General features: G+C 32.2%; 2 protein-coding genes across 3 annotated transcripts; one reads left to right on the top strand and one right to left on the bottom strand.

The window, feature by feature from the left end:
- Positions 1–6515: 6515 nt before the first annotated feature.
- On the top strand, positions 6516–12496 carry LOC125827161 (uncharacterized). 2 transcript variants are annotated; one of them, XM_049506522.1, is made up of 9 exons: positions 6516–7028; positions 7486–7677; positions 7771–7893; positions 7996–8033; positions 8148–8256; positions 8523–10805; positions 11053–11208; positions 11467–11531; positions 11971–12496. In XM_049506522.1, the coding sequence occupies exons 1-9, from the start codon at positions 6951–6953 to the stop codon at positions 12173–12175; spliced, it is 3249 nt and encodes a 1082-aa protein (XP_049362479.1). In that variant the 5' UTR covers positions 6516–6950; the 3' UTR covers positions 12176–12496. The 2 variants fall into 2 exon arrangements, with proteins under 2 accessions (XP_049362479.1, XP_049362478.1); XM_049506521.1 differs by having other exon boundaries at positions 7477–7677.
- Positions 12497–12850: 354 nt separating this feature from the next.
- On the bottom strand, positions 12851–13996 carry LOC125827169 (protein LURP-one-related 11-like). Its single transcript, XM_049506529.1, has 3 exons — positions 13676–13996; positions 13369–13599; positions 12851–13266 (listed from the first exon to the last, which is right to left on the bottom strand). Exons 1-3 carry the CDS (start codon positions 13949–13951, stop codon positions 13132–13134), a joined length of 642 nt encoding a protein of 213 aa, XP_049362486.1. The 5' UTR covers positions 13952–13996; the 3' UTR covers positions 12851–13131.
- Between the last annotated feature and the right edge of the window lie 514 nt (positions 13997–14510).

Genomic DNA, 14510 nt, shown 5'->3' with positions numbered 1-14510 from the left:
AAATGATATCTAGCTTACTATAAACATGCCAAGACTTACTAAGTAACGCTTAACAGAGTAAAAATATTCTTTATATTATCGATATATATAAGTTAAATTCTCCTTTTATATCTAAAGATACCGCAATTAAAGGTTTAACATGGCAAGGGCAATGTCATACGTACTGCTTCTCCAATTTATCACGGAGAATCTCTTAAAAACTTTGCGAAAAATTGACTGAAAGTCATATCACCAAAATATTTATGGTTACAAGTGGTGAATTAGAAATAAGAAAGTGACGGACATACCATGTGTTAGTTTGGGTCATTGGCACTTTGTTATACCCACCCACCAAGGCATTATGGGAGGTTAAAGATGAGCCTTACAAGACAATCTTTAGGACCCTTTAAATGACACAAAATTTTTGGTCCCATTTTGTAAAGTGAATTGCAGTTAGGAAAGGGTAGTTATTGGTACTCACTTAGTTACTCTGAGAAAAGAATATTTATAGCAAGAAACCACAGAACCTTTTTTGAGTCAGATGGACAATGTCTTGCCTTTCACTTTGTGCATACTACCATTTGCATCTACAACTTTTTGGTGCTAATAGAAGCGGATTTAGAATTTATATAACATGAGTGTATTATTAGATGTGAATCTTGAATTTGAAGACGATAAGAGCACTATAAAAAGCAGATGTGGGTAAGTCAAAGAAGCACTGACACTTTATCAGAATATATTGTCAAACAAGTATAAAATCAAATGTATATATAAATATAAATTAAACAAAACGTATTATAGTTCACACTATGATTGAATGGTCTAGAACTTTAGTGTACACTTTGAGATTGCTAGTTAAAAATCTCGCTTGAGGTTTGTAAACCTCCAGAATTGAACTCGGGACACTATGCTATTGCGAGTTGGGAAGAAGCACAATAGATAGTGTTGGACCATTGCACCAATTTAGCTTATGCCTTTCAGGGTCATATTTAATTGTAAGATCGTTATTTAGGAATATTCGTGTATATACACATAAATTTTCTGAAGTTAACAGATGCACATGCACCCACTCCCTTAAATGTGGATCCGCCTTTGGCGGATCACTTAAAAAAGAAGAAGAAATAATGTATATAGTGGGAATTGACCCTTTGTTTCTTTGAATAAGTAACTCAACTTTCAACCAAGTGTATCATTTAGCCTTCTTGAATCATGAAAGCCAATAGATAATATTACATTAATTCTAAAAAATATGTGTGAGTCCATGTGCACCATAAACTAGGTTATAAATCCGCCCGTGAATGCATATATTTGTATAGGTTTTTAACTTCTTCGTTATTCCAGTTTATCGTTTTTTTTAGGATAAATTTAAAAAGAAATTGCATCACACAAATTCGAACATAAAGAATCCCTACGTTGAGAGATTACACTAGATCAGTTATTATTATTGTAAATACAAATATAAAACTATATATATTTAATATTCGAACTAAAAGTAGTGGATATATATCATTAATTACTGGTCGAATTATGATACTAAGTACATATCTTTTTAATATAAATTTTTTATATTTTACGTACGCCACTGTAGGACACACCTCCTAACTCCTAATAACTATGCTTTCAGAAAAAGTAATTAACGGAATATACACAAAATAGTAACCAAATGGATACAATAATGTAATTAATAACATACACTTTAATTTGAGAATACTATATAGTTTGGTAGGCCAAATATATTACCATATGGTCTAGTCTTTTTCAGCTGGTGAGTAAAGAAGGAAGTGATTAATTTTATTTTTATAATATAGTATGACTGATATAAAAACGTCACTTATCTCACGCTCAATCCATGAACCCTCTTTAAAGCCAAGAAAAGTGGCTATATTTTTTTGGTTATTTCCCTTCTATGGAAGTTTTAATAATTTTCATGTTACACGTATGTGTCTTTAAGTCCTTATCAACATCCTCTTATCACCATTCTTTTTTTCTCTCTCTCGATATCTGATATCCATGTTGGAGCCCGACTAATAATAACGTATACATAATTTTGTACTAACAGTATTGATCTATTGACTAGGCCTGTATATGAATTTTGGTTTCGAGTAGTGTGGTTTCTATGCCTAATTTACTTCATGTTTGGAATAATATTGATATTTACTTTACATTATTTTCAAGCGGTATTGACATGTTGAATATATATTATTTTCTAGAGAACGATGTTACGTAAGTATATATTTAGTAAATTTTCTAGAGAATAATGAGGTTGAAATATGCATACAGAAAATGTCTAATTATAGTAAGAGTGTTAATTAATTAAGACGTTTAAGAGAGCTAAATAAAGATTAATATTTTAGACAAAAAGTTTTATGAGTTTTTATTTTCCCCAAGAAACCCCCTCTAACACTTATTATTTTATTAATTAAATAAAAGGCAGTTTCCTTAGGTCACCATTAAAAATAATTTACTTATTTTAAAAGATAGATAATATGAATTTGAGACGATAAATTAAAGATTATTAAAGTCATAATACTATACGTGTTAAACTGTTAATAATAAACAAACTACATATTAAAAATAAAGTAGTAAGACCATAAAAAACATAAATGATGTTTATTTTTTTGGTAATTATGAACATAAATATTATTGGTACTTCACCATTCCTAAAACGTAACTTAAAGTGACCCCAACATATTATATAATCCAACAGCTTATCTTTCTAACAACTCTTTTCATTCTTATATTTAAATTAATAAGGTTTGAATAAATATATGTATTTTCATGAACCTAACGTATGTAGGTTGTCCATTTCTGTTATACATGTCTTTCCTAACAAATAATATTCCAACATGCACAATAGAATTTATCAATATATATTTCTACCGTTAAATAATATTTATTAAATATTTCTGTATAATTTATGGGTTGTGGGTTTGAGTCGTGGAAACAGTTAGACAACATATATTTCACACCCTTGAGGTATACGGTCATTTCCTGAATCCTGAATAATCGCGAAATGTTTTGTGCACTGAACTGTCATTTTTCTTATTACAATAATAATAGTTCAATTTCTACCAAACAAATCTTTCTTCAAAGTATCTAATAAATACTTTATTCCATTTATTAATAACCATATAAAAAATTAGTACCACCCACCTAAAAGTTCGAATTTTTTTTTTTACTTCAATAATTATGACTCAATGATTTAGAGTACCACATTAAATTAATAGTGTTCAATATTGTTGATAAATATTGGATAATGTTTATGAACCTTTAATTATTCTCCAAGCAATCAAGTAGGTCTTCGCAGTTACATTACAACTGTTAAACAAAGAAATCAACATTAAATTTGAGTATTATTAACTTCCAAGTTGGTAAAACTAATTAGGTGTCAGAATATTAATGCAAATAATAGCTGTGAAAATTAGCTATACGTATATAGTCCAGATCTACTTTGTGATTTGTTGTTCTTGATTGAATTACCAAGGTCAACCAATATAAATCGTAGTCTGGGATGGTTCAGGATTCATTCATACTTAATAAAAGGTCTTGAGTTTGAACTCACGAGAATGGTAAAAATATTGTTGGGAGTGTTATTCTTAGAAATAAATTATATTGTGCGTAAATTTGAATTTAATCAAATTCCAATATAAATATCGAATATCAATCGAAAATGTTATTATTCTTTATACAACTATAATCCAACTGACTTACCTATACCACGTGCTATGTCAATTTCTTATTATTATTTCATGATTTAATTACTCTATTATTATACTTCACTGCGTTTAGTTTTTTTATTTTATTTTATTATCTACACATTTTGAGACTACAACTATTACGATATTTGGGTTTCTTAACCAAGATCAGTAGTATATATCTAGGATATAACAATTCCTTAATCATTATATATTAACTATTTATTCTCGTTATTATATTAACTATTTATTCTCATTATTATATTAACTATTTATTCTCGTTATAATATGATAATAATAATAATAACTAAATGTGAGGGACATGGTATGGTGAAACATAAATGATAACGGTGCCAGAAAAAATTGCAGAACAAAATATTATTTTCGTGTCCATTATCAAATTACAAATTTGTCAAGAGGACAATAAATTGGGTCATTATTGAGTTGATTTTTGCTTACGTTATTATATTACCCAAATTGAGTCATAAAATAATTTAGCAAAAGGAGATTTAATTATTTATATATTTATTAGTTAAAAGGTCCCTTTCTTAAAATTAATTAATCAGTAATTAATCTCACTTAACACGTTACCTTACTCTGACCGTTGGTAACAGAGCCTGTGGATTTGTTTTACAGCTCCTTTGTCTCCAAGCCACCGTCGGTATATTATTAGAAAATGACCATTTTATCCTCCCGTTTAAATGTTACCCTTTTGATTTCAAACTTGTTTTTATTGCCCTTTTATAAATTTCACTCAATTTTTTTGCCCTTTCAGCTCTGGACTCATAATTATATTCTCATTTTTCTTAAATACGTACTTGTATAATATACATCATTATTAAGTACTTAATAAGATAAATATATACATAAAGTTAGAGACATATCCGAATTCCAAACTTGAATATATGTCAGCCATAATAAATTTGATAAAAGTGGGTAGCTTTTAATTGCATGATTTTAATTTAAGTGACCCCCCAATGTGAGGAAATGGGATATTTGAGCTTTTAATATGTATTGGTATTTTTATCCACTTTATATATATATATATTTTCGCCCTTTTTAGTGAAGGGAATATTGATATGACATTAAGATTTATGAGTCAAAAAAAGTGTAGTTTCTATAAGAAAAAATAATAATAATGGACCATTCATCTATAAGTTAGGGCCACCTAATCTCTCATATACTTCGACAATGATTTTGCATTTTCCTTAAAAATTGAAAAGGAAAAAAAAAGTTGAATACATGTAGGTAATATTATTTATTTTCATTTTTTATTTTATCTCAAATTTATTTCGATTATCATACTATTTATTATTGATATAGTTTTTTTCTTCATTATTTTTCTCATATGGCTTCTTCATGATTGTATTATCTTTTTCTTTCTTTTTTTCTGATTTTGATGTGCTTTACTTGAGCAGAGAATTTATTAAAAACACTATTTCTATCTTCACGAAATAAGATAAGCCGAGTACAAATCATCTTTTTCAGACATCACTTATGAAATTACATTATATATATTATTATCATTATTATTTTATGTATCTCAAATAAATAATAATTCAAACCATAAAAGTTGAGTTATGCTTTGATTATACAACATAACTTATTATCTCAAACCTAAGATTTTTAAAGTCTTGGTGTGCTTGTTCTTGTCAAAATAATTTTTGATTTGTACCAAAAGGAAAATTTTAAGGAATAGAGAATTAAGAAAGTTCACACATATACAAGTGATTTTTTATTTTTCTTGAAATTGTAACTATGATCTATATTACATGATGATTGTGATTTAATGAAAATTGAATATTACCAAAAAAAATAATTGTTGAATAGATGGATGATGTAATAATAGACATTTTTTTAAGACCCAAAAATAGAATTTAAAAAGTATATATTTGTGCATTAGAATCCTATGCCTAGGAACAATTTATGTTGTAAAAATAAAACTGGGAGCACAATTCTCAATCTCGTTTTTGTTTAGCTTGATTGATCTTTATGATTCTACTCTCCTTAGCCTCCGACTTAAGCGTGATGAAGTAAGAGGATAAGAGGAAGTATTTGCATGCATAAGAAAATAACACATTGATTTTGATGAAAACATTTCTTAGAATTGTGGGTGTTTACCCAAATGCAGAAAGTGAAGAACATTTTTCTTTTTGATTGACATATTTAATTAACCATTAAACAAGATCATTCCTACAAATAATTTGAAGGTCATTAAAGACCATTCAAGATTTAATATTATAATGATCATTCCTACAAATAATTACTTTTATGGAAAAGTGAGAATGTTCTTTATTAGCCTAGACAAAAATTAATATAAGAGAATGATTCCATTCATTTTAATTTGTTGATCTGATTTTAATTTGACAAAAAATTTAAAAAAACTTATTCATATTGTCCTAAACTCTCACGTGAAATTTATGAAAATGTCCTTTAATCCTATGATCTTCAACATATCACGTGAAAAATTATATAACAAATATTTTTTTAAACACACCAAAAAGAAAAATAAAAGTAAATAAATTAAAATTGAGGAATAATAGTTTTACAATTAATTAAGTAGTATATATCATACAATTAATTTAATAATTTTCCTAGAAGATTTCACCTAATATCTGATCAGTCAGATTCTTGAAACAAGACAAAGAAGCTTCCCTTTCCAATAATTTATTTTTTTCTTTCTCTTCCCCCAATTGTTGAAAAAAAATAAAAACAATAAAGCCAATTATTTAGCCAAAAGTAAAATAATAATAATAGGAAATATAATATATATATATAAATTGTCACTATTTGAGTAATCTTTTTCAAAGGGAACTGTTATATATATATACACACATACACAAGATACAGAGAGAGAAAGAAAAAGAGGAAGAGAGAGAGAGAGAGCCACTGTGTGTGTGTGTGAAAAATTGGAAGAAAACCCACTTCAGATCTACTGATCTCTGTCATCTTAGCACATTCTTGATTATTTTCACAAGCATTTCATGTAAAACCTCTGAAAATTTCAACAATGGCTCCATTTTAACTCTGTTTTAGCTCACATTTTCATTCACTGTGTTAACTCAGTGCCACGTGTCTCCTTCTCTGTTTCTTCCTCTAGATTACTTTTTTCAGCTCTGCACTGCAAAACTCAATCTGGGTATTTCTTAAATTTGGGAATTTGAGTGGTTTTTCAGCTGTATGGTCATTCCCCGGCAGTGTTCGCCGGAGCTCCGGCGAGAAATTGAGGTGGGTTTTTGGGAAAATGTGTTAATTGAGGGTTAAAAGTGGAAAAAAATGTTTAAGTCTTCGAGATGGAGGAGCGAGAAGAACAAGATCAAAGCTGTATTCAAGTTGCAATTTCATGCAACTCAGGTATTGTTACTGTTTTTGGGAGCTAATTTAGTTAAAGATTGGGTTTTTATTTACTCCCTTTTCTTGGAAAGTAGTGTTGAATGCATTGGAATTGACAATGTGAAATTTAGTGCTAGTTGCACCTTTTTTCTTAATTCATGAATGATACAATCTAATTGTTTCTGTATGGGGTGGGGGTGGAGTGGGGTGGGGGATGGTTGATTTTGTTAAAATGAAGTTTCAGTACTTACATTGTGAAGATCTTTGATTTAGACATCATATGATTCATATAATTTTGCATTTTCTTGTCAATGGAGCTGTTTTGTGCTTCCATTTTCCTATTCTAAGTTGTTTTTTTGGTTGGATTTGAGTGTTGAGGTTTGGGGGTGTTGGGGTGGGGTGGGGGTGTAAATTGGGTGGTTGAAGGATTGACTGTTAGGCATTGAAGTGTAATGGGGATATTTGTTAGGTGTCACAGGTAAAAGGAGATGCATTAATGGTATCTGTGGTCCCTGCTGATGTTGGAAAGCCAACGGTAAGATCAGAGAAGGCCATGGTTCGTGATGGGAGCTGCTATTGGGAAAATGGAGTTCTCGAAACTGTGAAATTTGTTCGAGAGCCAAAGACGGGGAAGATTCATGAGAGGATCTATAACTTTGTTGTGGGAACTGTAAGCAACATTTCTAGTTTATGGTTCTGTTATGAGCTACATTGCATGATAATTAAGCGAGTTATATGAGTTCTTTGGATGTATACTGTGTAGGGTTCTTCAAAAGCTGGATTAGTTGGTGAAGCTTCGATTGATTTGTCAAGTTATGCTGATGCAACTAAGGTGTCCTTAGTGTCTCTTCCTCTCAAAAATTCAAAATCTGAAGCTGTGTTGCATGTATGTCTTTTAACCCTTTTTTAAAGAGTGTTTTAGGATTGGTATTTTGTAAATTCTTTTCGATGGTATAACTGGTTTCCGATTGCTATTGTTAAATTATAGGTTTCAATACAACGGATTCAAGATTCTGCTGATCAAAGGTGCTATCCGATTTCCAGAAGAGTTTCATGATTTTCATGTGTGTGTTTAGTTCTTGATTGCAAGTTGAATCTAATGACTAAACAAAAGTTTCCATTTTTGTGGTGTTTTTACAGTGTTGTTGAAGAAACCGAAAATGCAAAAGTTAATTCTCTGGATAGAAGCTTGAGGTCACAATTAAGCAATAGTGATTTCGAAGCAATAGTTGAAGACAATTCTATTGAGGTAAATACATAAAGACCTTAAAGATCTCTCTGATTTGGTCATATTTTGGAAGCATTTTGACTCTGTCCTTGACCGATTGATTTTGGGATTAACTTCTCAAAGCTTGCTATTGCACTTGGTTCTCGTGTGTGTGCACACACGAACACACACACAAAAAAAATCGTGTATATGCTGCATATTCAATCATTCAATCAACTATGCTTGTTCTTGGTTTTCCGATTCTTGACTGATAAGATTATGTCATTACTTGATCCTTTGTATGACAGGATGATCTGGCCAATAAACCTGCATCTCAAAATGCTGGAAAGAATGATAACTGCCGGACATCGAGTGAATCTGATATTACCCTGTCCAGCTCTGGGAGCAGCTCAGGGCTTGATATACCTTGTGAAGTTTCATTGAAGAACAACACGGGCCATCACGAGCAGATAAACTTCCCATCCTCTCTGAATCATGCTTTGGTTCCCTTCAAGCAAAATAGCAATGTCTCAACAACAGCTCATGAAGAAAGTCCGGATGTACAATGGGAGTGGATGGGAGGTTCTGCTTTTGAAGCAAGTACAGAGGCTTCTGCAGGCACTCCGAAAGAAGCCCTTCTTCTAACATTAACATCACATGAGGACTCAGATGTTGTTGAAAAGCTCAAAACAGATCTCATTGCTATGGCTAGGCAGGCAGACATGACTGATTTGGAACTACAGACTCTTCGGAAACAGATAGTCAGGGAGAGCAAAAGGGGAATGGACCTATCAAAAGAGGTAGCTAGCTTGAAAGAGGAACGAGATGCTCTCAAGGAAGAATGCGATAAATATAAAGCCTCGCAGAGACGTATGGATGATACAAGGTCCAAAGACAAGTTGATTTACGACAATGGAGATATTCAAGCTCTTGTAGATGAGCTTAGGCAAGAGTTGAATTATCAGAAGGACCTTAATGCCAATCTTCAGATACAACTTCAGAAGACACAAGAATCAAATTCTGAACTAATTCTTGCTGTCCGTGATCTAGATGAGATGTTGGAACAGAAAAACCAAGAAATTACTAGCCTACCGAACAAATCAACGACCTCTGATGATGCTGAAAAGTTTCCAGATGTTATCTCCAACTCCAAAAATGAAATGTCCGATGAAGACGATGAAGAGCAAAAAGCACTTGAGCAGCTTGTGAGAGAGCATACTGATGCCAAGGACACACATGCGCTAGAACAAAAAATCATGGACCTACATGGAGAAATTGAGATCTACAGAAGAGATCGAGATGAGTTAGAGATGCAGATGGAGCAACTTGCGCTTGACTATGAGATACTGAAGCAAGAAAATCATGACATGTCTTGCAAACTGGAGCAAAGTGAGCTACAAGAACAATTGAAGATGCAGTATGAATGTTCTTCTTCATATGCTACTGTAGGTCAACTGGAAGCCCAGATTGACAGCTTGGAGAATGAGCTGAAGAAGCAATCTGAAGAATTCTCTGACTCTTTAGTCACCATTAGTGAACTCGAAGCTCAAGTGAGAAACTTGGAGGAGGAACTAGAAAAGCAAGCCCAAGAATTTGAAGCTGATCTGAATCTGCTTACTCGTGATAAAGTTGAACAGGAGCAGAGAGCGATACGAGCTGAAGAAGCCCTGAGGAAGACAAGATGGCAAAATGCTAGCACAGCAGAGCGGCTTCAGGAGGAATTCAAACGGCTCACTGTCCAAATGTCATCCACTTTTGAGGCTAATGAAAAATTGGCTAGCAAAGCAATGAATGAAGCTAACGAATTCCGTTTAAAGAAAATGCATCTTGAAAACATGCTCCGGAAATCGTCTGAGGAACTTCAGTCAACCAAAGACCATCATGGAGTAAGGGTTTTTGAGCTTTCCAGCCAAGTGAGTAAAATGTCAGGTGAAATAGAAAAGTTGCAGACAGAAATTGAAGAAAAATCTACGCAAATACAGAGACAAGAAGAGCTTGCCAAAGAAAATCACCTGTACTTGTCGCAGAAAATTATAATCCTCGAAGCCGAAATTGAAAATCTTCTAACAGACAAGAAAATATCTTCTGATCATGAAGAACAGAAGAGCAGCCTGATGGCAGAGTTAGATAAGATGAGGACATCAATTAAAGAAATGGAATTGCTTGTAGAACAAGGTCACAATGAAAGAAGTGAACTGGAGACTAAGCTTGCATCAGTGAGAAAAGAAGGTGATGAGTCTCTTAAGGAATTAAACAATATGAGGTCTCTTAAGGATGAGAAGGACGCATTAGCTCGGAAACTGCAATCTGAAGTAGATAACCTTAAATCTAGGTGCAATGAAATGAAAAGGATGTTGTTTGAGGATGAGGTGGAGAAAGAAAAATTGAAAAAGCAGGTATCTCAATTGAAAGGTGATCTAAAGAAGAAAGAGGATGCATTGAATGGTTTAGATAAAAAGCTCAAGGATGCCAATAGTCGATTGGTTTCTTCTAATGGAACAAAAACAATATCAAAGAACAACAAATCCATGCCCGCATCCGCAGGCTCAAGAGAAGTTGCAAGTCTTAAAGAGAAGATAAAGTTGCTTGAGGTAAATATTTACCAGCATTTACTCTACCTGAATGTAGTTCTAACTTCAATATGAGTTGCTATCTGCATCTTCTGTTATATATTTTTTCTTTTATTATATACAAAGATTGTCTTTATAATATTACTAGGAAATAAACTGTGTATTTTTTAAAAACTCAGTGTGTTCCTTCGTGCTCGAAACCTTGCATGAATTATTTTTTGAAGTAGTAACTGTTGTTAATTCTGTATAAATTTTTAATGACCAACAGGGTCAAATCAAGCGGAAGGAAAGTGCACTGGAGAGCTCAACTAATTCATTTTTGGAGAAGGAGAGAGATCTTCAAGACAGAATAGAGGAGTTAGATAAAAGATTAGAAGAACTCAGTCAGAATGCAGAAAAGCTCTCTGAACAAGAGTCCCGAAAGGTCAGCTTCACACCATCTAACTCGTTACTTATGTTACTTTAGTAAATGTCAGCAGCAAGACAGTTTATTCTTCTCTTGAGAACTTATAAATTGGTGCACAAGGATAACACATTGAGCACACAAGTTTTATTGTATGGTTATAGCTTAAGTACCGAACAAAATTTACTCGTTCAAGTTTGAATGGACACTCATGAGATTTTAGCACATATTGAACTCTATGAAATAACATTGTAAGTTTTTGGTTCATATATGATACAGGTAGTTGCAGAAGTTCTTAGTCCAGAAGAAGATGAAAGTTCCAATCAATTGTTGACAAGGAAGAGGTACAAGTTCTCATAATCTTAGTTCATCTTTGGCATATTGCATAAAGAAACAGTCAAACTTGACGTCAGCTAGCAGGTAAACACTTCAACTATGAGAGTTCACATCTAGACAGCTCAACTAAACACTCCAGCTCGTCCCCATTGTGTCTCATGGACATCCTACGCTGATGTGGTACATAAATATTGGAGGTGTCTAGATGATCATTTTGTAAGTTGGAGTATTCAACTGACACAGTTGAGACGAGTGATATGTCTAGATTTGCATACTCAAAGTTGGAGTGCTTACTTATCAGCTAAGGCCAAGTTTGAGTGTCTATTTATTTATTATGCCTTGATCTTCCTACCGTTTTCTTTCAAATCCTGCTCAGATAACTTACCAGAAATATGAATGTGTCCTATCTTTATCATTTTTCTTATTGGAATACCTTTGTACTTGCAGCATGGAAGCCTCAGCATCTAATACAAGACATCTCGAGGAATTGTCCAGTGAAGTTGAACTACTGAAGGAAAAGAACAATGTAATGGAAGATGAACTGATGGAAATGCAAGAGAGATATTCTGAATTAAGCCTCAAGTTTGCTGAGGTAGAAGGAGAAAGACAGCAGCTAGTAATGAAATTGCGTAACGCGAAAAAGAATCCATAAGACATTTCCAGCCTCCAGGGAGGTAATGAAACCAGGTTCTTTTCTGCCAGAATATTAAAATGTGAATTGTATCAACAACAAAAAATAAAAAAATAAATGTATATTGGTGAGGGATTTTTTCTTTTATTCTCATTTTTTAAAAATATTTTGTTTCTAGCATATAGTGCTTGACTTTAGCCCTAGATATTATACAAGAATGTAAAGTAGTTTACCTCATAGGTTAATATGTCTCACTTACAAGTTGTGTAAGAGTATTTTCACTTGTTTCTGTGAGTATTGACTAGTAATGTCTTCTATTTATCAAGAGTTCTTTTCTTTTTTTTTAGTTTCATATTTCATGGACTGAAATCTTTCATTCTTTGATATGTAAACAAAGAAAATTTGTACTACCTATTTGATCATTAAGAAGTTTATTGCGTAGGCAGTCTACCCTAATACACACATTAGTGGTTGCTTCAACGGATTGAATCCGTGACCTATAGGTCACACAGAGACAAATTACCAGAATAATGCAAATACAATAATGTTAGATGCTGCTTAAGCTTTCATAAGTAGAGTTATCTGATGCTTGTGCTGGTAGTAGGTAGCAGTCTTGCAAGTATTTGATGAAAAATAGTCGAGGTGCAAAAAAGCTGGTCTGAACAACACGGTCGTCAAAAGTGATTTACTATTCAAAAAGTTGGGAAATTCATTTATTATGAAATGGTTAGGTAATCTATCACATCAGTAAGATGTTATTCCAAATTTAGTGATAATAGAGTTGTACACTTCAACTTTAATCACAAGATTTACATGTAAACAACTCATTCCTCAAGGTACAAACTATAATTAACTTCTCTTTTCTCTGTTTCCAAGAACAAAGGGAAGATAGTGATTACAATTATTATTACATTAGAAAAAGTAACTAGGAAGAAACTTATATTTGTACTACTAAACTACTAATTAATAAGTACTAATCAAATTTTGTGATGGATTAGACCACAAACAGTGACAAGAGCCATAATTAATGATTGATCAACACGAGGTTCCACCACCAATGTTAATACATCATCTCCAAATAATACTCCTGAACTTGCTTGTTTTTGTTTTACCTGAAAATAAACACAAATTCACTAACACTATTAGTAAATTAACTTAACTCATCTCCTTTACGAACAATAGTTATCTTTTAGGTGATCTGACAGATTAATTACCTCAGCGACAAGTCGGCCATGTTGGTTCACAATCTTGATAGATTTTGTGGTAAGGATAATGTTATAGCAACTTGCTTCAGAATTACATCCTAATATAACATTATAATAGTTCACATTAACTTCTCTAAGAACATTGTGAATTTTCTTCACTTGAAACCATGGTATTTCTTTACTAGTAACTCCATCATAACTCCATTTATAACCATCCCAATGTCCAAATACAGGAACTTTCTGTTCAAAATAATAATAATATGTCAGCATCGTTGAAAATATAATTAAGTAAATAAACAGGTGAAAGGGTACTTACCCTATTTCGAATAGAGAAGAGAACTTTGCCATTGGAATCCATGAGATGAACTTGTTTGCTACGTTTAATGTTGTAATTGTCAATTCTATAAACAATTTTTCCATTTGAGTCATAAACAGTACATCCATTTCCATGGTACACTAGAGATTTCATCCACAAAGTGAATATTTCTCTTCTTGGACTCACATAAAAGTTAGATGAAATAGAAGAAAAAGATGACGATGATGAAGAAGTTGTACTTAGATAATTTGACTTGTTTGGGTGAACTTTTGCCATTGAAATATTAACAGGCTTAATTTAGAGGAGTTGGAAATATTTTGAGGTGAGAGAGGACACTAAAGCACAATATATATATATATATATATATATATATATATATATATATATATATATATATACTTGTCGAAGTAGGTTGTGGCTTATAAATAAGAAAGATAAAAGACGTTAGCGAACCGACTTGATAAAAGGAATCAACAAAGGTAATAGAGCATAATATGTACAACTAAAGTTCTCCACTTTCTTAGTCACTTCCTTCTGGCTTAGGGTTAACTAACATGCAAATATAACTAACTCATTTTATTAATTATTTTTACAGTAGTATTCGATAGGTCGATCAGAAGGGTTGCTCGGATGACAAGCACCCTCTATCTCCAGTCGGAAAATTTTGTGTTCGACTTTTGTAAATGTATATTTGTATTTCAAAATGTATTCGTCGAGAATGTTTTGGATATATTTTTTGTCAAAATATTGTATTTTTAATTGTATTCTAATTGCAACGTACGTTGATAATTGACCGCTAGACCACACGTCTTGTTGATGATGTTATCCCAATTAC

The sequence above is a fragment of the Solanum verrucosum genome, unplaced genomic scaffold (assembly GCF_900185275.1).
Source record: "Solanum verrucosum unplaced genomic scaffold, falcon-dt-bn FXZP01000060.1, whole genome shotgun sequence".
Classification (NCBI taxonomy): domain Eukaryota; kingdom Viridiplantae; phylum Streptophyta; class Magnoliopsida; order Solanales; family Solanaceae; genus Solanum; species Solanum verrucosum.
This window is presented reverse-complemented; position numbering and strand designations above follow the sequence as displayed.

Coding starts and splice junctions, on each gene's coding strand:
- LOC125827161 (XM_049506521.1), top strand. CDS start 6,951: ATGTTTAAGTCTTCGAGATGGAGGAGCGAGAAGAACAAGATCAAAGCT. Junction 7,894..7,995: donor AATCTGAAGCTGTGTTGCAT/GTATGTCTTTTA, acceptor GTTAAATTATAG/GTTTCAATACAACGGATTCA. Junction 11,209..11,466: donor CTGAACAAGAGTCCCGAAAG/GTCAGCTTCACA, acceptor TATATGATACAG/GTAGTTGCAGAAGTTCTTAG.
- LOC125827169 (XM_049506529.1), bottom strand. CDS start 13,951: ATGGCAAAAGTTCACCCAAACAAGTCAAATTATCTAAGTACAACTTCT. Junction 13,600..13,675: donor TCTTCTCTATTCGAAATAGG/GTAAGTACCCTT, acceptor TATTTTGAACAG/AAAGTTCCTGTATTTGGACA. Junction 13,267..13,368: donor ATGGCCGACTTGTCGCTGAG/GTAATTAATCTG, acceptor GTTTATTTTCAG/GTAAAACAAAAACAAGCAAG.